The sequence below is a fragment of the Hippichthys cyanospilos genome, chromosome 2 (assembly GCF_059441005.1).
Source record: "Hippichthys cyanospilos isolate Australia breed blue-spotted pipefish chromosome 2, RoL_Hcya_1.0, whole genome shotgun sequence".
In the NCBI taxonomy this organism is placed as follows: domain Eukaryota; kingdom Metazoa; phylum Chordata; class Actinopteri; order Syngnathiformes; family Syngnathidae; genus Hippichthys; species Hippichthys cyanospilos.
In genome coordinates this window covers 13,760,622-13,784,062 of record NC_142370.1, presented here as the reverse complement: position 1 = coordinate 13,784,062, position 23,441 = coordinate 13,760,622, and the positions used below count along the sequence as shown (strand labels likewise).

General features: G+C 41.8%; 1 protein-coding gene across 1 annotated transcript; it reads right to left on the bottom strand.

Annotated features, from left to right (window-relative positions):
- Window positions 1-12: 12 nt before the first annotated feature.
- nalf1a (NALCN channel auxiliary factor 1a) lies at window positions 13-22,350 on the bottom strand. Its single transcript, XM_088408821.1, has 3 exons — window positions 21,130-22,350; window positions 2,708-2,879; window positions 13-1,138 (listed from the first exon to the last, which is right to left on the bottom strand). Exons 1-3 carry the CDS (start codon window positions 21,817-21,819, stop codon window positions 840-842), a joined length of 1,161 nt encoding a protein of 386 aa, XP_088264947.1. The 5' UTR covers window positions 21,820-22,350; the 3' UTR covers window positions 13-839.
- Between the last annotated feature and the right edge of the window lie 1,091 nt (window positions 22,351-23,441).

The following is a 23,441-nucleotide window of genomic DNA, read 5'->3' as shown; positions in this document are numbered from 1 at the left end:
TGATCATGTCAATTCTCTTTGCTGCTTCGTTCATTTTCCACAAACACAATGTTAAGAAGGCAAAAATTGAACATATTATAAAGAAAAAAAGGCTTGATTTCTCTAAATAAAACTGCAAATGAGCTTAAAAAATAGACCAGTAATATGCAGTGGTGTTTCCAGGTAAAAGAAGATTAGTATGTTTACTTAATAGCTAGTTACTCAAACAGAGAGTTAATTTTGCGTGTGGCAGAAATGGCTCATAGTTGATGAATGAGACCCCTAGGTTTTGGTTACAAAAACTTTCCTGTTTACAGCCCCATTTTTTTCTATTTTTAAAGTGCCACGGACAACACATCCATGAACCACCTGCCAATTTTGTGCCACTGCCACTAACATCAGAGGGAGGAAGGAGCAGGAGTTGAGAAAATATCTACGAGCCGAATCGTGAAAAGACCCACATGAGTGATTGATGAGTTGGCGCCAGGAACAGGAAGTGCGGATCGGTCTAAAAAGGCATCCAAACTTCCAATGGAACGACAAGCAGGGGCGCAGGTCTCATCGCTGTCCGTTTCGGCGTGCAATCCAGACACAAAAACACAGAAAATAAACAAACAGAAGGAAAGAAGAGGTGGAGGCATGAGATGCTCCTCAACATATGACTGGAATAGAAACAATGAGCAGGTTTTAAGTGGCAGGAGGTCACTTCTTTAAAAGCCCGGTCAAGTCCCGCCCAAGCTTGGGGAAAGCCCTACCGCGTCCTGTGCTGGGTGTTTTTTTTTTTGTTTGTTTGTTTTTTTTCCCCAGGCCATCTCTGGCTGTGACGTTTGCAATAGCAAGACACCCGTCAGACTTTGTGTTCAATCCTCATTGGACGCGCTCTTCTCCGGCGAGAGGGCGACGGCCGCGCCCGCCAACGTAGAGTTATGCGAGGCCGATATGATGATGACGGTGTGCAGGAGGACGAGCGCCAGCAGGCAGATCTTCAGCCGCCCGCTGCATAGTCTCGGGGTGGCGGTGGAGGTGACCGAAGCCCCCTTGGGCCGGCAGGAGGAGGCAGTCCTTTTTAGCGTCTCGCCCGAGGGGCCGACCATGTCGGAGTCCCATCGGACGTCGCAGCACTCCGCCTTGCTCTCTGATGGATGCTCTCTCAAGAGTCCTGAGATGGGGGAGCACGGCCAAAAATAACACATCTTTTCCATAATCGTTGAACATCGGAACGTGGCTTATCAAATCCAAACGGACAGGAGGGTTTAAAGCGATTAGATGACGAGTTGGCACTGATGTTAAAAGCTTGAAGTCTACTTTGAATTTGCCCGTCTGCTGCAGGTGCTTAGGCTGCAACAAACGAAAATTTTATAAATCAGATGTTTTTCGATTAATTGATATATCGCATTGTCTAAAAACGTGTTTTGATTTCCGCCCTTTCCAAAAAAGTGTTTGACCATTTTTAATTGAACAAGAATAATAGGTCATCAAAATAATTATGGATTAATTAGAAAACAAATTAGTTGTCAGGTAATCGATTAGTTATTGCACCTCGACGATTGTGCATCTGCACAAGAAAAAGTAGGTTTTAAACGATAAGTATTTGAGGTGATCACTGATCAGCAAGTTAAAAAAACAAATTGCAGAGTCAAACAGATGAAGTACAAATCCCTTTAAAGCAGTGCTTCTCAATTAAGTTTTTAAAAGCCCCCAATAGGAAAGACTAAAATTTCAATCCCCTACCCGCTGTGGTGAATACAGTATAAGATCATTATCTGTGGAAATTTTATCTAAAATTGTATCCTTTTTAACATTAACAAAAGAAAAGAACGATAGAAATCAACTTTCAAAAGATGTTTACTTTTTACAGGATTTATACAGTTTAGTCTGAAACAGAAAAAAAAAAAAAAAAAAAAAAAAAAAACTTAGCGGACCAAAGTGCCTGGAAGAAAAAATAACAGTCCTTGGAACTGTTTGATGCTGAAAAAAATATTAACTCCAAAAATAATAACAAACGTACATGAATCTGGTATATTAAAACAGGAGCTCTTAACCATTTTAACCATGAAGAAAAAGGTATCAAAGATGGAGCTGGAAAAAAATAAGTTTATCGTTGCAATTTAAAAACTTTCTAACTCCTGCAAGGACTTTGACAATGAGAGCACTGCTGCACCACTATCTTTTGGATGTGACCCCCCCCCCACCCCACTATTTGAGAAGGACTGTTTTAAACAATTTGTTTATTGATTATACAGAGGACCCCACTTTTCGCAAGGGAAATAAGGGAAAATGATGGTTAAACCCTAAAAACGATCCCCCTCAAAACGATAATATAGATTCAATACATAGAAAATCGGGGGGAGGACGGATCACTTTAATACATGGAAGAGGGATACAAAAGAATGAAATGGCGGGATATGTGAAAACAAAAAATTGACCGTGAATGCTGAGAAGGCTCGAGTATTGACACATGAAGGGCGGCGATAGAACGTCGCACGAGTGAACTTATTTAGAGGATTTTACAAATTACAACATCCCATCACCAGTTTGGCATGAAAATGCGAGCTATCCGTTGATGCGATCGCCTGTCTCCGTGAAGTCTAAAAATCAGTTGATATAAGTTGGCTAAATTTGTACATGTACAGTGTATAATTATTGCATGGCATTTGTTCGATGGCGCGCCCCGTCAAACGAGTGCTTTGGCCCAGCTGAGGTTGAGAATAATAACCCGGACAATAACCTGCGCAGATGAAACTGGGGCTGCCGCCGTGGATTAAGTCGTCATTGTCCGGCAGGATGAATGGACAGCTTTGTTGGACCTCCAGGCAGTACTGGTGGCACGATACCTTTCTTTGACACGAATGCTGTGTGGTGGGGAAATACTGCGCGCACAGCCAGGGCTTGTATGCTGTCTGGAAGGGACAGAGAAGAATTCAGGATTAGAAGGGAATATATGCATATATACGTCTGGTTGATATGGCGCAATCTCTTTTGCAGTTCCACTTTCCAGTCTTATGCTGTGCCCAATCATCCGATTGATTGTAAACGATGATGGACCCGAGAGATTATTCTTCTCAAATGTGTTTTTGCTGGGATTGAAGTCAGGTGGTTAAGTTGTGTGTTAATGTTGAAACTGTGCAAAATAGGACGGTGACTCGGAAATGTATTATTTCCATGAACACTTAAAACCCCATACACTAAAGTATTTTAATGTACGCTAATGTACTTTAATGATCCTGGAGCGCTGTTTTTTTAGGTGGTACTCTGTGTCAAATGTTTGAGAATCAAATCATAACAGGCAGTATTGTGCTACGCGGCTTTGTACGCAAGCTGTTCGCCTTTAATAGTTTTCATTTGCCAAGGAGCAGATACGGATCTCACACACACACGAAACAAAAAAAGTCAAGTCAATGGCTGATGGGCAATTCCCAAGCATGCCTCTGAATATACAGTAGCGTAATTCCTGGCAGTGGAAGATAATAACTCCAGGGATGCTATAACCAAAACAAAACAAGTCGGAAAGAAAATCTGGGTCTTCCTGAAAATGTATGCCAGCAGTTCCCAAGGTAACGTCAATCTCTGCTTTTTCATGAAAGCTCAATAGGTGCTGCCCCGCTCACTGTTGTTTTCTGCTCGTGTGCACAGGTGCAACGGCGCAAGTGTCTGCAAGAGCGCGTGCGCGCGCGCATCTGTTCGTGCTGCGTGAAAAGGGAAGCGTATGAGAGCAAATTGAGTTAGTCAGGAAGCAGGCCTGCAGTCTGATTTGATCAGTCTAATGTGTGATCATTGTGAATGAGGACCTGGCACTCCGAAATCCTCTGTCACCTTGGTGGGCCGCCAGACATAGAAGACAAGACACTGAACTGCTTCAACACTATTGACGCACACACGTTTCATTTTGAACAGTCAAGAAAAGAACATCTTGGTCACACGGACACTTCTGTGTAGGGGCCGCAGCTTTCGAATATTTTGGTAATCGGATGTTTTCATGAAAATAATCGGGTGTCTGAATTCAAGAACCATTATGAATGAAGGCTATTCAACACATTTGCACCTAATAAATGTCAAATTTGCACTTAAAAAAAAAACTTCAATTCATACCGCGCATAACAGCGGGCTAATTTAATCTCTGAAAACTGGGTGAGATTCTAGACAAATATCTCCCCATTTGGTTTACAAAACAAAATCACTGTCAAGAGACGATTTTTGTTCAGTAAGAGCTGGCGCTGTGTCAACTGAGACATTTATGTTTATTCCACTGCCTTTGAATGGTAATTTGACGGCCTTTGCAAGAATATATAGGGTTGTTGAGTACTACTATTGCAAACAAATGTCATTTAACATTTCAACAAAAATATCCTAACACAGCCTTTTATATGGCTTCCATGTGCTGCCAGTTTATCTGGTGGCATATTAAATAAGTGAACACAGCTCAACATTTGGCAAACATTGCACCGTTTCCACTTGCAACATTTAGGCAGTATCCTTGGTACGTACGTGAGCTTCAGGTCAGGTTTCCTCGACAACTCCCAGACCAGCTATTTCCAATCAGCGGATAATGATGTGATTGGACCCAATTCCCGATCACTTGATCGGTGAATCCCTGATATACAGTATATGTTTATTGTCATGTGCACAGTATGGAAACAAGTTTCTCTGTACAACAAAGGTCTTACTGTCCACATAAAATATATGACAAAAGAGAAAAAAACAACACAGAAGTAACCATAACTATACACATAACCGTAACCAGAAGTAGGCAGATTATGTACAGATCGGGTATATAGGACTTCTTAGAGTTCATGATTAGTGTGCTTTTACTCGGGGTGTCCCAATCCAATATTGATATGGGGAATTTGTCCAATATCGGCCAGCAAACTGTGTCAGATTATACATCTTCTACATCCAAAATCTCTGATATTAGCCCTCAAATTCAAGACTATCTATTTTTATTGTCTTTAATAGGGTTTTTTTCATTTGATTATTATTATTATTATTATTATTATTATTGTTATGATTTTGTATACATTTTATTCAATTGCCGTACATGCTCATGTTTGAAATTGGATTCGCAACCCAATGTTCTTTTCAATGAATGGGTCATATAGTCCCCTACCTCTTGTTGTTGACAATTGTTTTTACAAATAGTACCAAATGATCAGGTCTCTTCTAAGGTCCTGGCACTGAATCGATAACAGCATTGAAGAGTGCATCTAAGCTATAATATCGGTATCATATTAGAATCGAAAAACTTGTATTGGGACGCGAATTGCTATTGCTAATGTTTATTTGTAAACTCAATATCTTAGGTAGGTAAATAACTTTTATTGTCCTTACTCGCACTACAAGGCAACGGAATTTTTAACTTAACGTCATGACTGAGAGCGCAGGCACTTTTTTTTTAAACTCTATGGATAAACTTGATTGTCACACGAAATTGTCCAAGTTCCAAAAGGACAACTAAGATAATACTTATGTGGATTTCCTTGTCTCTTTATTAATCGAACCGACATGGCTAATGGCTCATCGGTAGCATGTTTTCCCTGCAACCAAGAGACCCGGGTTTGATCCCGCAAACATTGCGGCCATGTCCTTGAGCAAAATCAACACCCAGTTGCTTCTAATTGTGCGTCATCAGCAGGTGCTGTAAATGAGTAGCCGGTGTAAGGCGCTGTTGAGTACCTAAAGAAAAACAGGGCTACATAAGCACAAATCCATTAGTACATATCACTTCTCGAAATGGCGATGCTAAATTTCGAAATAGTGTAAGGCGCTGTTGAGTACCTAAGGAAAAACAGGGCTACATACGCACAAATCCATTAGTACATATCACTTCTCGAAACGACGATGCTACTTCTTGAAATAGCGAGTCCTCACATAAAACCATTGACGTCATTTCCCCATTGTGAATCGCACTTCAGAAATCCCATTATGGAGTACTCACGGCACGCTTCAAAGCCTCGGCAAGTTTTCATTGATCTCTATCGAACGAGTCTCTAGACTTTCAAGACTCTCGTGTGCGCAAAACAACTATTTGTTCTCAATATGTCTTCTTACTGCCAGGGTCATGGCTTCCTTCCTGACGATCGTCAAACAAAATTTGACAGAGGTGATTTCATATTGCTATTGGTCATGTGCCTATTGCAATACAGACACTGACGTATTGTGAACATGTCAACATTTTTTGCCATCAAGAAAAACTGTTTGCGACAAGGCAAAATGGTTGCGGACATCTTGCGAACATCTTGAAAACCGTTAATGAACACCCGCACTACAAGGCAACGGAATTTTTAACTTAACGTCATGGCTGAGAGCGCAGGCACACAATATTCTAATGTTATGATAATAATGGGTTCGGTGAGGTGTTGCTCCACTTCAAAATGGTACTTTGTCACAGAGAAGAGGGAAAACATTGGTAATAACGCCAAATACGATTGTAGGACAATAAAAACAATTTCAGAATCTAGTAGTTGAAATAGTAAGTTATGAATCGATCGATTGCACCAATTACTACTCACAGGGAGACAGATGATGTGTGATATCTTGGACAAATGTAATCGGTGCATCGTCGTATATGGGAACATTTTTTTTCTAACTCTATGGATAAACTTGATTGTCACACGAAATTGTCTAAGTTCCAAAAGGACAACTAAGATAATACTTATGTGGATTTCCTTGTCTCTTCATTAATCGAACCGACATGGCTAATGGCTCATCGGTAGCATGTTTGCCTTGCAACCAAGAGACCCGGGTTTGAACCCGCAAACATTGCGGCCATGTCCTTGAGCCTTCTAATTGTGCGTCATCGGCAGGTGCTGTAAATGAGTAGCCAGTGTAAGGCGCTGTTGAGTACCTAAAGAAAAACAGCGCTACATAAGCACAAATCCATTAGTACATATCACTTCTCGAAATGGCGATGCTAAATTTCGAAATAGTGTAAGGCGCTGTTGAGTACCTAAGGAAAAACAGGGCTACATGCGCACAAATCCATTAGTACATATCACTTCTCGAAACGACGATGCTACTTCTTGAAATAGCGAGTCCTCACATATAATCATTGACGTCATTTCCCTATTGTGAATCGCACTTCAGAAATCCCAGTATGGAGTACTCACAGCACGCTTCAAAGCCTCGGCAAGTTTTCATTGATCGCTATCGACCGGTCCATGAACTAGACTCACAAGACTCTCGTGCGCTCCAAAGAACTATTTGTTCTCAATATGTCCTCTTACACACACACACACAAAATTGACTATAAGTAAACACTTTTACAGTGACCGGATGGTGCATTTGGAACTGTTTCCCTTCTATTTATTGATTATGTTGGGGATAAAAGAAGCAGGGTGACTCATTAATGGTTTTGTTTGCTCACTTTCTGCCAAAGGTTTCAGAATTTCTTGAGGGTTCACAGTGCAGACTGACCATCATTCAAGCATAGGGTTAGGGTTAGGGTTCTATTAACTTTTTAGGCAAAGAAGAGGAATCTGGCCAAGTTAGCCATCTGTCCTGAATAGGGACGGGCCGATAACCAGGCTGATGGTTTACCGTGGTGTTAAAAAGCCAAGGTTTTAATAACCACTAATACTGTCTATAAACCGGTAATAACCGGCTTTTCTTTTTGCTTAATCGAAAAAAAGGGGACTTTTAAAAGGAGCAGAATAGGATTGGCTGCTTGCAGAGTAGAAAACAAATAGATGGAAATCGAAGTTTGCTTTTTCTTTGTTTTGTTTTTTTTACCTTCTCTGCATGCAATGAGGTCTTTGTCTTAATTCCATACAGACCTAAGCAGCATGCTAAAGGGCATGACACATTTGCATGTCTAAATCAATATATACGCTAAAATTTGATGATGTCACAGACTTCTGGTAAATCATTAATAAAGCTTTACCAATCGAAATCAAGTTCTGATGCTTCGCACACTCTCCATGCCCTTTTTGGATGTCACAAGATGGCTCTCAAAACCCCACCTCAATAAAGGCAAAACGCCTTTTTTTTTCATCAAAGTTTTGCTCATGCTAGTCAAACAAACTTGCTTTCTGTATAATTTTAAGGGTTATAGGTGACAACATTCGTAATTTTTTTGGAAAATAAATCACATCATTTGAGAGGAATTTTTCAAATTCTATTTTGCTGCACTGAAACACGGTGCAGTTAGGTGATATGCTACCACTACTGCTTGCAAAGTTGACTCAACAAGCCGCCTCTGACAATAATTAGATGGCAATTGCTGTTTTTTTAACCTTCTTGGCATGCATGGAGGATAAGGAGGAGGTTTTTGTCTTAAAAACCTCTTACCAATTATGGGGTACTATGACTTGCCGAGAACAAGTAAAAACCAAGAAGAATGTTAGTGTATTTAATCATTTATCTATTTATGGGCGTCACGGAGGAAGAGTAGTTAGCACATCTGCCTCACAGTTCAGAGGGTTCAATTACAGCTCGCTCCGGCCTTCCTGTATGGCGTTTGCATGTCCTCCCCGTGCATTTGTGAGTTTCCTCCAGGCGCTTCAGCTTCCTCCCACATTCCAAAGACAAGCATGGAAGGTGTAACTGAAGACGGTTGGATGGATGTATTTGTTTTTATTAATCATGGCACACAATTCTTAACGCGCCAAATATTTTAGATTTTGCTTAAAGACAAATTGGAATGTGTTCAATGGAAATAAAATAGTGCTGTAATTTTAATGCCGTGATACCACGCCGCAGTGTTATTTTAGCTTAAAGTTATCATCCCATAAGAACCAAATATCGGCCCATGCCATCCATGCTTAGTCCTGAATCTGATTGAGCTTGTATTTCACCTGTTAAAAACATATCAGAAGGGAAAATGGTCCAAAAACAAGACAAGCAAAACAATTAGTTACTGACCCTTTTCTTTTGAAATACATGCACTGTACATATTGTTGGATAGGACTTTGTCCAAAATCACCTAAAAGAAAAAAAATACAGGTAGTACAGTACAAAAGAAAAAAAGGTTGAAACCTGTTTACTGATGAAAACAGGCCTAATTTATAGCGCCTCAATTATATTGACATGCGTGCAGGGATTTCCAGAAACCCGACGCTGTTTACTGGAACAGCTCTATGGAGCACTAATGGGACCTCATGTGTGACTGATAAGTCTATGTGGCATATTTCAAACAGTCAATACAATGTTTGGCAAAGTTAACAAAAAATTAAACAATAAATCCATGTTTTCCATGAAGTCAATTAATTTGAGTCTGACAAAATGCAACATCATCTGGATTTGTTTTCTGAGAAGCCCAGCTATTTACAAGAGACAGAGCCCTGCAATGAAGAGCGAAATTCCGAAATTAATTGACACTTCCCTTAAAAGTTGCTTGTGATTGTGTAGAGATGCCAAAAGATGGACCTTAAGGAACCAATTGGCATAGAACGATACCAGTGTGATGGTATGATGATCTTGAGCAAAAATATAATGGCATTGTGGTGTCATGGTATTGAAATTATAGCTCTAAACTACGCTCACACAAACAGCCCCCCCCGCACGCGTGCTTTCACTGCAAGCTCGTAGCTTCCTAGCAATGTCACCTGCTCGTTTTCAAAAGCCGAAACCTCTTCAGTTTGCCTTCTTGACCCGCACTTTAGCTTGATAGACTGCTCACGTCCTACCTCGCGCAATATCACATAACGTTACCCGCTGTAGTGGATGTGATTGGCTGCTGCAGCCAAAGAGGATTCACGTGTGAGTCACAATGAGAGGAGGCTCTGTAATTGCCCGTTAAGGCAGACGATGCGGAGGGAGGCAAAGAAAAAAAAAAAAATCATTCTCGTTTCGACAGATTTGGAGGGTTTTAAATTACAGTGATTTTCAAAATTGCGAGAGCACAAACTAGCGCAACACTGCACATACGCAAACAAGTATGGACACCAGCATTTTTTACAAACAATATTAAGTCAATTACACACGGTTCTAGAAGCTAGGGAATACCAGAAAATTTTAACACTGGCGTAGAATAACTAGTAAAAGCAGAAACATACATTTACTGTATTTTCAAGGATGCACAATGTGAAGTCAAGGACTTTCAACAAAACAGGACATCTCAAAAGTAGACAAAACACCATCAATGAATGAAAACACCTCCAAGAATCCAGCTTCAGTGCCAAAGTAATAGATGTATTTCTTTGGCTTAAGCACAAACATTTGCAGTGAATAATACAAGCTATCTTAAAAAAAAAAAAAAAAAAAAAAAAAAAAGGCAGAGGTGCTGGTTTGTGAGTATGCAGGATCTCGTGACGAGATCTCGGGAGAACGCCACAAGATTTCTAATCCTTGCAGAGCATAAAATAATTTTACTTTTGACGTTTTTTGTTTTTTTTGCCAATGGAGTACATTTTTATTTTTTGCTTGGTGAAAAAAACAAATATAAACACATAAGATCAAACACCAAATTTCCATGTCATTATGAATATCCAACTTTGAGAATTTTTAGGGGGAACATTTTTTTCAGTTAAATGTTTACTGAGGTTTCATCCATCCATCCAGCCATCTATCCATATTCTAACGCTGTATTGGGGAGTCGGGTTGCGGGGGCTGCAGCTCGAGCAGGAATGCCCAGACTTCCCTCTCCCCGGCCACTTCATCCAGCTCCTCTGGGAGGATCCCCAGCCGTTCCCAGGCTAGCCGAGAGACACACTCCTTTCAGCGAGTTCTGGATGGTCCCCGGGCCTCCTCCCTGTCGGACATGCCCAAAACACCTCACCAGGGACTGGTCCGGGAGGCATCCTAACCAGATGCCGGAACCACCTCAACTGGCTCCTCTCAATGCGGAGGAGCAGCGGCTGGAGACTGAGCCCCTCCTGAATGACCGAGCTTCTCACCCTATCTCTAAGGAAGAGCTCTGACAACCTGCAGAGGAAATTCACTTCGGCCGCTTGTATTGGAGATCTGATTCTTTCGGTCACGATCCACAGCTCTTGACCATAGGTGAGGGCAGGAACGTAGATCTGCTAGTCAATCGAGAGCTTTGCCTTTTGGCTCAGCTCTTTCTTCATCCCAACAGACCAGTACAGCATCCATAACACAGCAGACGCTGCACTGATCCACCTGTACATCTCCTGTTCCATCCTACCCTCAAATTTTTTTCTCTCAAAAATGAAAGCCCATACTTTTGGCCTTAATTTTGGGGGGAAACAAAGTGTGTACCATATTTAGAGAATTAACAGGATCTGAAACTTCACCTGGAGGTGTCCCAATTAGTGTTATTCTATTTTTAAAAAACTTAAAATGTCACCCCTTAACATCTGCGTCACACTTTCGTGTGTCGATATTCAGGGTCCTACATTCTGCTGAAGAGTGAAAACAGGCACCATACAAGAAGAAACAAAAAACAAAAAAACACCAGCTTAATGAAGTTGTTTGAGTGTGATTTCGGGACAACTTGTGTTGTTTCTAACGAGTTGCGACTCATGACTTTTCCACAGCAACAGCCCTTGCGGTATGAAGTCAGCCGTTGTCGCGAAATGCTCCATTACAAAATAAAAGCATCTCTGTCAACATACAAGCATTCGGGTCGAAACATTATTCTCTGTGCTGACGTTTATTTTTAAGTCCCACCAATCTTGACGGCGGTTCCTGTCAGAGCAGTAACAAGCACTGCATTCTCCTGTAAACTTCATTGCCAAATAACAGGCACAATAAAAAGGATATTGTGCTTTGCGGAGACAAGAAATCTAGTGGCGACATGTGGCAATCATGATGTGAGAGTTTCATTCCTAATCAGCTCTACTTGAACATCCGCGCCCCTTTGACTGCGCGACTTTGAAGAATGACTCATTGAAAGAGCTCAGAACAAATCAAAGCTTTGACAGTTGCACTAATTTGTCTTTTTTTTTTTTAAATTGGCAAACACGAAAGGAAACCCTGCATTGTGCCTTTTTGTATTGCTCATATAATCAACATGAATATTTGATGAGATGATGACACGGTAAATAGTTCAAGTTTCCATGAACAGATGACTCAAAAAAAAAGATTATGCAACCATCGAAAGTCTGCGCGGATCGAGCCCATTTACACAGAGATGCAGTTCATAAAGCATGTTGTTTTGGCATGCAAACGCATGGTTGGTTTGGATTTTCCAGGCAAGCAGATGGCTTTGTGGGATTTCTGACATGTATGTGCAGCCTCCCTGTCAGTGTTTGGGTGAATGGAGTCCATCTGGGATTGGCTGGGGCTTCTGTGAATGAAGCCAGGCATCACCATTCACTAACACCGTCAGCTCCTCTCTGTTATTCAGCTCTTCACTCTCTCAGGTGGGAAAAAAAAAAAACAGACCATAACTGGGATATGATTTTTTTTTTTTGTTGTCTTTGTCATGGGCAGTACCTGTAAATGTGTTTTTCGCTTTGGGAACATACAGTATCTGTTATAATCAATATGAAGGTCCAGGGGAAGTTCAAAGATAAGTACATTAACCTTCAGCGTAGCCATGAATAATCTATATTATTGGAAGCGAAAAGAAAATTTTGAGGTTGTTAAAGCAGCATTTTTTTTCAAGGGCCCTTCTCCTCCAGGCTCACCGATCAATGTAACGCTCGCATCAATAATACGTAGGCAGGTCCATGCGCAGCAGCAGCAAACAAGCTACGTAATGCAAATCCCCTCCTCTGTGGCGCCAAAAAAAAAAAAAAAAAAACACTACAATACTAATAAGTAGCAAAGCCTTTCACCAAAGGCAAACGAGGAGTCACTAACCAGAGCAATATGAAATGCAAGGTTGGGAAAGGGCTTAGAAAGTGCTCAGGTGTACAGTTAACTTTTCACACAGCTCTGGCGAGAACTCCGTTAGTGTTGAGAGCCTGCAGCTATGTATTGAATGTGCCTCACAATTAATACGCATCTAGGTATAAAATGGCGGAAAGACGGAAGTTACATTGTAATTTAGCACAGGCACGAACAACGGACACGCTATCGGCTGAGGTCAAAAGTTATAGAACAGAACTGCTCGAGGTCAAACATAAGTCAAATAGTAATAATATCAGAAATATTATTTGCTTGTATTTGCACTATTTTTGGATCACTGGCACCTGAGTTTTCAGATTTACACAATAATACATACCAGTAGGACTAAAAAAAATATTGCAATTATTTTCAAATCAATTTAGCATTGCGAGATGACTGTTATGTTATATTTTATAGATGTTATTAAATAAAAGAAAAAGCGGACATTTTTAAATGAAAATGCAAAACTCTTTATTAAAAGAAGCATAGAAAATTGAGGAATAGGAGACATTCCAGTCCATTTTAACCAGAAATATTTATACATTTGTACATGTAAATAACAATCTGAGATACTCCTATTATAAGTTGTACACTTTTACAATGATTTTTATTGTTTTGACACCAAAGAAAATCAATTAATATGATTATTATATGACCGTCAGGCCATAGCACTAAGCCCTCAATCTTTGTTCAAAGCAGTTAAGTCTCATGGAAAAAATGGGGAAAAAATATTTCCATGTCTTACATCTCATGTAAAAATTACATTTAAATTAATACATTTTGTTAAAAAATATGTTTATACAAACAATAACATTTGCATATTATTCGTGATGCCCTGCAGTACACTAAGTCTGGTTTTACTTGAACCATTTTATAAATCTTTAAAAAGTACCTTAAAGAGGGGGCGAAAAAACTCAAAAAACATAAACCAGGGACGCTGTGACCCGGGGATCCACTGTAATTGCGAGGGACAGTCAGGGCAGCCAGTCCACTTAAGTCATTTTCAGCTGTAAAAAAAGTAACATCCAACCACTGCTTTATTTGTAACGTCACATGACCAAAGGTGTGTTGTGATTTTCGCTACCCAAGCTTTGTGCTCATTTGCAGTCGACTGCAAATAGAAAAATGATTTAACTTTTCATTGTTGAAAATGGCTAAAAGAGTGGATTTTCATGTTCATGTTAGGATAAAAAAAGAGAAATCAAATAGTAGTCACAAGATAAAAATAAACAAATTGCTAAAAATGTTTTGACTGAAATCTTTCAGCCCGACTTAGGGATAGAATTCTGTCCAGATATTGACTTCTATTGTAAGCCAATTTTGGGCAACGTTTATGTGCAGTAAGTAGTTTGAAGTCAGACCCCTTCAAGCGTAGTCAAAAAACACAGCCGACTATCACATCAAGCTGGTTGAGAGGCTTTTAGTGCGTCTGGCTACAATGAGCAAACAAGAGCCTTCTGCCACATTAGGTCGCCAAACCACCTCTTGACTTCAACGACTCATTCTCCAAATGGAGTGGCACAGGCCTGGTCAACACCTGGCCACAGACAACGCCACCGACAATTCGGACACAGAGGCTTCAAGGTGCTCAAAGCGGTTTAAAAAAAAAAAAAAAAAGATATACTGTATCCTTAGTTCTTACAATTTTCAATTGGAAATCCAAAATGTAAATTGTGTGAGTTTTACATATTATTTTTTTTGTAATCCAGTACAGCAGATTTTATGTGAAGTTCCTTTGTATTTAAGTATTAAGTGCAATACAATACATTTTACTTGAATGTTACCAGTACCAATATTGAATGGTGCATATTGAACCTTGCGGATTTGTTTGAACTGACCCGTCAAACAGAAACGTCAGCAAGGGCATTGCGGTACAACAAGAATTTAACTGCCTTGTGTCACGGACGGCCCGCTGCGTGCACCGCGCCGTTGCCTGTTGTTTTAATCCTCCTCCTGCGCTGAAACTAATGGCGAATTATATCCGCGTTAACTCACTCTCTTGCTCGCTTGGTGTTGGCTTACAAAGCATGGTCTCTCTGAGACACCGACGTGCGGTGCCGTATGGCGTTATATTGGTGCCACAATTACGCATGCGGAAAATAATTTTGAGCGTTGAAAATAAAACTGAGCGAGCGAAAAAAGATTGAGCGCAGAAAAAAAGTTCTTGAAAAGAAGTTTCTCGCTCAAAATTCCTTTTTGCTTGCTCGCAATAGCATTCTCGCGCTCAACATCTTGCTCTCGTTCGCGATACTCCTCCCTCCCTCGCTCAACATCGGTTTGCTCAACATTGAGCTCTCGCTCGCTCGAGTTGTCCTCTGCGCTCGCTCGGTTCTGCTCACGCGTTACATTTGTGCCACAAAACCAGCCAATCAGAGCTTGTAAAAGCACATTGATTGACAGCTTGGTATCCAATGAGATTGCTTGTTGTGTTCACCCGGAAGGAGCAAACGAGAGTGAGTCACATCGACGTGGGCAGGAGGAGCGGGCTTAATGTTGCGCATAGGACGACTCGAGCGAACGTGAGCTTAATGTTGAGCAAACGCGATGTTGAGCGAGGGAGGGAGGAGTATCGCGAGCGAGATGTTGAGCGAGAGAGGGCTATCCCGAGCGAGTAAAAAGGAATTTTGAGCGAGCAATTTCTTTTTCTGTGTTCAAACTCCATCGGCGCACGCTCAAACTCTTATCATTACGCGCTCAATAGTTTTTTTCTTGCGCTCAAAATTTGTTTTCGCTCGCTCAGTTTGATTTTCTCCGCTCAATTTTTCTTTTCGCACACTCGTAATTGCGGCACAAATATAACGCCATAGTGCCGCACCCCTCTAAATATTACACACTGCGGCTTTAAGGATCGGAAGCTGGTATCAGCGGCCATCAAGAGTAATCGATGGATTGAAATAAGGCCGTTCATGGCCCAATAACGATACTAGGTGTTGGTGTTTCCGCATGCCTGATTTAAAAAAAGAAAAAGAAAATTGAGAACCACTATACTGGTCCACAAGTGTTATTGTGCGGTGACATGAATGAGTGAAAACAAACACCAGTGAAATAAGCATCACAACTTTGGTTCCTCTGAAAATACCACAATCAACACACCAAATTCCAATGCCGGGCCTACAAACCTAATAGTTGCTTTCTCAGAATGCTTGGGTGATTGTCAATCTGCACTGTGAAGCGCTGTCAAAGAAGTTCCGAAGCATTTGGCGGAAAATGAGCAGACGAAACATTTAACTTTTCATCTAGCTGCTTTTGCAATACAATCGATAAATATGAGTGCGAGGAAACCAGTTCTTTTCTTTAAGAAACACGCCATCCAATCAATGTAAAACTTTTTTTTAAGTCGTTAAAAGTCAGTCTGACACAGCAGTGAATATTTGATCAAATGTTGTTGTTTTGTTTTGTTTTTTTAGTCAGGGTTTGTTAACAGTTGCAAAGATGTCCGCAAACTATTTGCCTTGTCGCAAACAGGTCTTCGTGTTGCCAAGAAAATTTGACACAACAATCGCTGTATGGCAATAGGTGCGTGACCAAAAGCAATACAAAATGACCTCAATCAAATGTTTTGCTTGAAAATAATCAGGAAGCAAGCCCTCACCCTGGCAGTAAGAGGATATTTTGAACATAAAGTGTTGTTTTGAGCACACAAGAACCATTCTTGAGAGTCTAGTTGACGGACCGCTCCATAGTGATAGTTCAAAATGTGGCGAGGCGTTGAAGTGTCTGACGACCAATCCATAATGGGATTTCTGAAGTGCGTATGTCGGTGTGATTCATAATACGGGAATGACGTGATTGACAACATATATAGCCTTTGCTGTCAGCTCGGTCAACAAACGTATACATCCGCTGTGACAATCACAATTATCTATAGAGTAAGAAAAGGTTTCCATGTATGACAAAGCACCAATAAGACCGACATTTTTTTTTAAAAAGACGCTGTCAGCTTTTTGTGTTCTCAATTGTCCAGTTGGGCAGGCAGTACAATGTTAGTGAGCTCACTCACCTAACAATTCTTAGTTTGAAGCCGAACTCTCACTTTTCTCCTACATTGCCTGAATGAGGGTGTGAATTACTTTTTCTATAAGGCACCTACGTGAATTTAATTAAATTCAAGTCTCCCTGTAGTGTGCCCGCCGTCTTGGCCACAGGGGGGCAATAAAAGTTACACTCTCAATACTAATTTAGCAAGTTTCAGCAATATTCCAGTTTTGCAGATAATGTTGCAATGTCGAGGCACGGTGGTGAGAGGAGTGGGCATGTGGACCCAAATGCAGGAAAGCAGGGAGGTGATGGGCTAAAAAAAAAAAAAAATGAACATTTAATATAGCGCTGAGCAAAGCAACTAAGAACAAAAAACAGCATACAAAGTAACAAATAAAACCTAAACTAAAATACTTGACTAATGGTGATAACAAAGAAACAGCTATACCCTCATGGTGAAAGTAGACATGTAGACCAGGGGTGTCCAAAGTCGGTCCTCCAGGGCCGCTGTCCTGCATGTTTTCCAGGTTTCTTTTCCTGACACACCTGATTCAAATGATCAGCTTGAGCTGATTATTTGAATCAGGTGTGTCAGGAAAAGAAACCTGGAAAACATGTAGGACGGCGGCCCTCGAGGACCGGCTTTGGACACCCCTGATGTAGACAATAAGACAATGACCCAACAAGAATTGAAAGGATGCTGGAAACTAACACTCACATCTAACGAGACAACAGGGAGCACCTGGACAAGAAAACCACTGGGAGAGGGAGCCGAATGGCCAACGCAAGAAAAGCAGGTTGACGCAGACCGGTGGACACAATCAAACTGACAAGGACAGACACGAGGAGAACAAAACTTGAACTAAAACCCTGGAATGTGCAAAGGCAACAAAAACCCCACACAAAGAAAAACACAAAAAAACACCACCGAAGTGATACTGATGCTCTGTTTTTCTTCAAATAACCAAAGCTCTAACTCTGTGACAAACGTGCTAATACTTTAGCCAGTCCACGCCACTTTCCATCGTGTGTTAGCATTATGCTAACCAGAGCATTGCTCTTGTTATGCAGTTGTTCAAAATGCGTGCAAAATGCGTAATTCTCTTTCTTTTAAATTCAGCTTTGAAGGAAAATCCCAGCTTGCTCATTTCAGTCCCAGTGCGTATTTTCTTACATCGGAAAGTGATAGCTATGGTTTGGCAACATGGCGGCAGCGCATGCTCAACTTGAGGCTCGGTGTCTCTTCGGAGTTTACAAGCTAGCGGTGATATTTTTGATCATTTTGGGTCTGTTTGTGCAGAACAGCTTGGCTTTTAGATCCTACACCCGTCAGGAACTTATGGATATCGGACTGCAAAATCACAACCATTTTATGCAATCTTTGCCTCGTCCCTGAGCTACAGAGAACACCTGAAGCTTTGCAGTCTACCCGGCTGACCGGAATGCTCGCTGGCGGCGTAGAGACCGTAAACAATGGTCGGGGGAAATGCAGAAGGTTGATTGCTAGGGTAAAGTGTTTCCCTCATTGACAAAATGGATTGTTGAGGTGTTACTTCGGATTTCACAACACAAGAGACTCATGGACTGCAAATGTCATGAAGGAACACACACAGTGGAATACCGGACTATTGACCTAGTTGGACACTACTACTGACTCTGCTAGGACAAAGGGCGGAGGACTGTGTATTTACTTTTTCTTAAACTTGATGATATTACTGGCCTGGTACCTATCTACAAATAGATTCTTGTGTGTTGTTTTACTTGAAGCCTACAGGACAAATTCATGGTTATCCTAAGTAATGTAGCTAGCTAATAAGTAGGATTTGCACTCTTTGGAGAAAAATTGCACTTTTACTTGAATCATTTTAATTTGTGTAATTTATTCATTTGTATTTTATTTTGTCTATTGAATAAAAATACACAAAGTTCATGACCTAGTGAGCTTAAGCGGCTATAGAAAGTGGATGGATGAATGGAGGTTCTTAAGTTACCAGTGTATATTAAAATATACTGTACTGTACTGTGTGCACAATTGTTAGCCAAGTTTTTGAGGATTTACTTCATTTTTGAACTACAGCACTTTTGGTTGACCCAAAATGTTAATTAAACATCTAACCTGAATATTCAAGTGTAAAAGTGAGATTCTTACTGTATTAGGAAAATCTCAATGTGTACACATTTGTTAGGCAAAAATTCTGTGACTAATATAGCCACCCTTCTTTTAAATCACAGTTATAAGTCTTCCATCCATCTGTTGACGATCAACTTTTTGTGCAACAATGACCCACAGCCTTGCATGCACTGTTCAGAGAGGCGTACTATTTCCCTTCACTGTAAATCTTCCACAAGTTCAGGTGAGGAAGAAGGCCACTTCATTATTTTACCATCTTTAAGGCCTTTACTGGCGGGCCAGAAAGTAAAGTAACTAGATGCATGCGACGGAGCATTGTCCTGCATAAAAATCATGGTCCTGTGGAGGATGCAGACTTTTTCCTGGACCGACGCTTGAAGGAAGTATCCTCTAAAACTGTCAGTAGGTTTAGGATATAACTTGAAGGCCAACTTCAACCCTAAAAGGTCCAACCAGCTCATCTTGAATACAACCACCACGTACTATTCAAAGTGTTTTGTGCCCGTTGCTAATCCAGCCACACAGGCCCATCAATCTGGTTCATCAAGATTCACTCTGATCTCATCAGTCCATAAGACCTTTGAAAAATCTGCCGTCTGATATTTCTTGGCCCGGTCTTGACATTTCAACTTGTGTGACTTGTTCAGTGGAGCCCAGGTTTCAACCTTGCTTTCCTTAGCTATGTTTCTAAGCACTATACATCTGGTACTTCTGGGTACTCCAGGTAGGTCGAAGTTCTGGAAATGGCAGCACTGGACGCTAATGGGTTTCTGGTTGCGCTCGCGTTTAAGTCTTCTCAAATCTTTGGCAGTTAATCTGCAGCTTACAATGAAACATTGGAGGCCTATGTGATCATGCTCCAATATCCTAGCAATTCAGGAGTACTACATCCCTCTGAAAGACTTTTTTTTTTTAACTTTTCTGAGTCATTTAAATGTCTTTTTTGTCCCTTTTAGCCCGACAAAAGAAGCTGCCTAATAATTATGAACACTTTGATCATCGGTATTGTTCTCCTTTGCTCCCACCCTCCCTCATTACACAAATACATATCACCCGATATTAGGGCTGCTTGATTGTGGCCAAAATAATAATCACGATTATTTTGGTCAATATTGAAGTCACGATTATTATTCATCATGTTATCCATCATTATGTCTATTTATTGCCCTTCTTTTTAAACAAGCAGTATATAAACAAGGCTTCAAGGCGGCTTGATACTTACAAAAAACAAGAATAAACTAAAATATATAAAGTACATAATAATTAAAACAAATCCACAAGACATGGCAAAACCTTGGCACACGGGGCAACACAGCTAACTACCTTGCAGAGTGCAAACCAATGAAAAAAATAAACCTACTTATAACCAAGCAAATTATTTACTTTTAAGCAATTGTGAATCAATTAGTAGTCAAAATGTCATTTTCGGTCACTTCAAACCCCATTTATCAGATTTTTCAAAATGGGTCTCAATTGACAGCTAGCACTGTATACATTAGGAATCAGGTGAGAAACTCATCGCCAATTCAGGGTGAGAAGAGTAGATGCTTTTCTCATGCAAACATTGTGGGAAACATTGCGCCCTAGTGTAGGATGACAAAGTACTTGATTTGAATTGTAATCAAAAAAAGTCCTTGACTTTTTAAATGTTAATATGACCAAGGATCAGCTTAATCAGTCATGGAAGCCAATATTGTGATCGCGATTAAAATTCAATTAATTGCGCAGCCCTTCCCGATTTGATATTATTCTAGTTCATAAGGCTGGGAGTTGGAAAACATGCCAAAATCATGATATGGTGAATATATTCACTTGCACGCAGTGTATAATGTCTTTGAGATTAAGTGAAGGGCTCATTATTTGGAATCTGCATCAGAGCTTTGGATAACTTTACGCAAAAACATAATAATTGCGATTAGTCAAAAAAATGAAAAATAATCGGCGATTAATGGACTATTGAAATAATGGTTGGTGACAGCCCTGCAGCTCACTCAACACCGATGCAGGTAAATGGTATTGAAAATAGATAGGTTTGAGGATTTTTCAATTGGCAGCATACGAAACGAACGATACACGGATCAGAGGCTTTTTGTAGTAAGGCCTCCATGTGCACATTAGCGTGGGGCCGCCATGCAGCTCAATGAATGAACATGAGGTGCATCTCCTTGAATCTGTCACCCGTCTCCATGGCGACAGGAGGAAGAGGAGAACCACAATGCTGGCGTCTATCCGGGGCCCAACTCAACAGATGGCAACCCTCGCCATCAGCCAAAACCCACAAAGCCCCCACCCCCCGAATTCCCCTCACCTACCTTGCACTGCTCCATGCACGTCCGTACCGAATACTCGGCCGGCTCGTATTTCCGAGTGAGGAGCTCAAAGTCGTCGTACTTCTCCTGGGCGTGCTGGTCGTAGCGCTGGTACGCCTGCACGCACAAACTGCATCGGGTCGCGTCGCCGTCACCGAGCACGTCCAGGCTGCAGTTCAAATTGTCCGGACTCGTCGAGCCGCTGAACAGGTCAAGCAGCGAGTAGGAGTTACAAAAGGAGAGGTACAAATCGCTCATGTTGACCCCCGGCGGCGTGCCCTCTTTCGCCGAGAGCCCCCTGCACAGGTGGTCGGCGTCGGCCAAAGTCAAGCAGGTGTTGGACAAAGTGTCCGCGTGGCAAGTTTGCAGCCGCCACAGATGCTTGCTCGAGTTTCCTACAAAAATAGCAAGTGGCTTTTCACTGAGGCTGCTGTGTGCTGAAGGGGTCTGGGGGGAGAGGAGGCGGGACGGTGCGAATTTGTCACGGGTCCTGGACAGTTTGGCCTCGGCGCAGAACCACAGGTGATCAGAGAGGAGGATGGTGAGAAACAAGAGGGATGCCAAGGACAGTCGCCATCTCTGCGCCCTCTCGGAGTCGGTGAATGGCTTTTGGTTCTCGCGGGGGGGTTCTAGCCAGATTTGGAAGCTGTCGTCGTCATCTTGCTGCCAACACGTCCCAGCACCCCTGGTCATATTTTGGGAACCGGCCGACTCCACCGTGGCGGCTCCTCTGCCGCAACAGTCATTGACGTGGGGTCCGCTTCGCGTTCCTCCCCCTTCAGGTGTCGGCTGCTGCCTAGTCCCGGCTTGCCTTGGCCTGCGCCGCTAATTCCCATGCAAGTGAGCGTGGGCCGGCTGGCGAATCAGACGCTGGCAAGCCCGGGCCGCATCCTCCATGGCTGAGCGGGGGTAGCCGCCGCTGTCCTAGCCGAGCCGAGCCGAGCCGAGCCGAGCCGAGCTCCGCTCCGCTCCTCTGCTCTGCTCCTTCCTCCTCTGCTCTTGCGCGGCCTCGCGAACCCGTCCTCTTGTATGCACACGCTCACCGGCACGTCGGTCGCGCTACGGTGCGGCGGCTGTCGGCTTCCAACATGGTCTTGGCTTGGTGTCGGAGGATGGGCCCACAGCCTATGACGGACCTCTTTGCTTTTTCAAGCCCTCACCCTCTGCATCCCGCTGCTTTCGTCAAGTCGCCGCCATATTGGCCAAGGAACCGTGCGTGTTCGAAGGAAGCCATCAAGACTACTCTAGTGAGGCTTGCTACTTCCGGTTCTTTCTCTACAAAATAAACACTGCCCTCTGCTCGCGGTCAAATCGGATTGGCTTATTAAACAGTTCCGCTGTGGCGTTTCGTCACCTTTGACTTAATTGCACCGGCAAAACACCTTAACTACAAGTTTTCCGATTTATATGTTGTTTTCATTACAATGGTATCTTCAAATACGAGTGACACGGCATTTTTAACGGTTCTCACCACTTTTAACTTTGACTTGCAAGGGCAAACGTGGCATATTCGCACTGTACTGTATGTTGGCAGGGTCATGTGCTGTCAGTGAGAAAAAAAAGGCTCAAGCTGTCTATTGCTACTCTTATTTGAAATATACCGCCAAACGAGCTGACAAAGTGTACATTTAAAACAATTGTGCTACTACTATGAACAATAACTACCTCCTATGCGACTTAAAACAGAGCAAATGATATTTGGACACAAACAATGTGGCAACACATGTAGACAGAAATGGAACAGTTCTCAGTCATTTAACTGTGATCTTTATATTCTGCAAAGAATGATTTGATGAACCTATAAAAATGATCGCTCAAGGGGAAATTCAACTGACGAGACCATGCTGTCCAAATTCAAAGACTGAGATATCACTTGTAAAACTTTCCACATGAAGAAAGTGAAAATTCCAACTAACACTGAAGTGCTGCGTGTGGAATCCATCATCTTCGACAATAGCTACAAATCACTTTATGCTGAAAAGCCATTTCCCCCCCCGCATCCGGTCTAGGCTCTCCTCACTTTTGCACATTATTGAGATTTCTCCAGCTCTGACGTTATGCCGCGCACCGCAGTCGCCACATCTCTCTCCTCCACATGAGGGGAGTCAAGTCCAAGAGAGTCAGACAGAATTTCCACTGAAATGCGAAGATTGCCATTTCAAAGTTGCAATTACAATGTCACTCTTAAAGTTACAATCTGTGTGGGCACAGAGAAGAAAATAAGAATAATACAAACAACTCTGACAGAATGCACAGAAAATATGTTATCGCTGTTAGAGGTTTTGTCATTCTACAGACACCAAAAACTGGCGACA

What these genes read in the sequence shown, in the direction of transcription:
- nalf1a (XM_088408821.1), bottom strand. Translation starts at nt 21,819, where the DNA reads ATGACCAGGGGTGCTGGGACGTGTTGGCAGCAAGATGACGACGACAGC. An exon ending in CGTGCATGGAGCAGTGCAAG is followed by an intron (nt 2,880 to 21,129) that starts GTAGGTGAGGGG and finishes TGTCCCTTCCAG; the next exon opens with ACAGCATACAAGCCCTGGCT. An exon ending in CCCCAGTTTCATCTGCGCAG is followed by an intron (nt 1,139 to 2,707) that starts GTTATTGTCCGG and finishes CCCCCATCTCAG; the next exon opens with GACTCTTGAGAGAGCATCCA.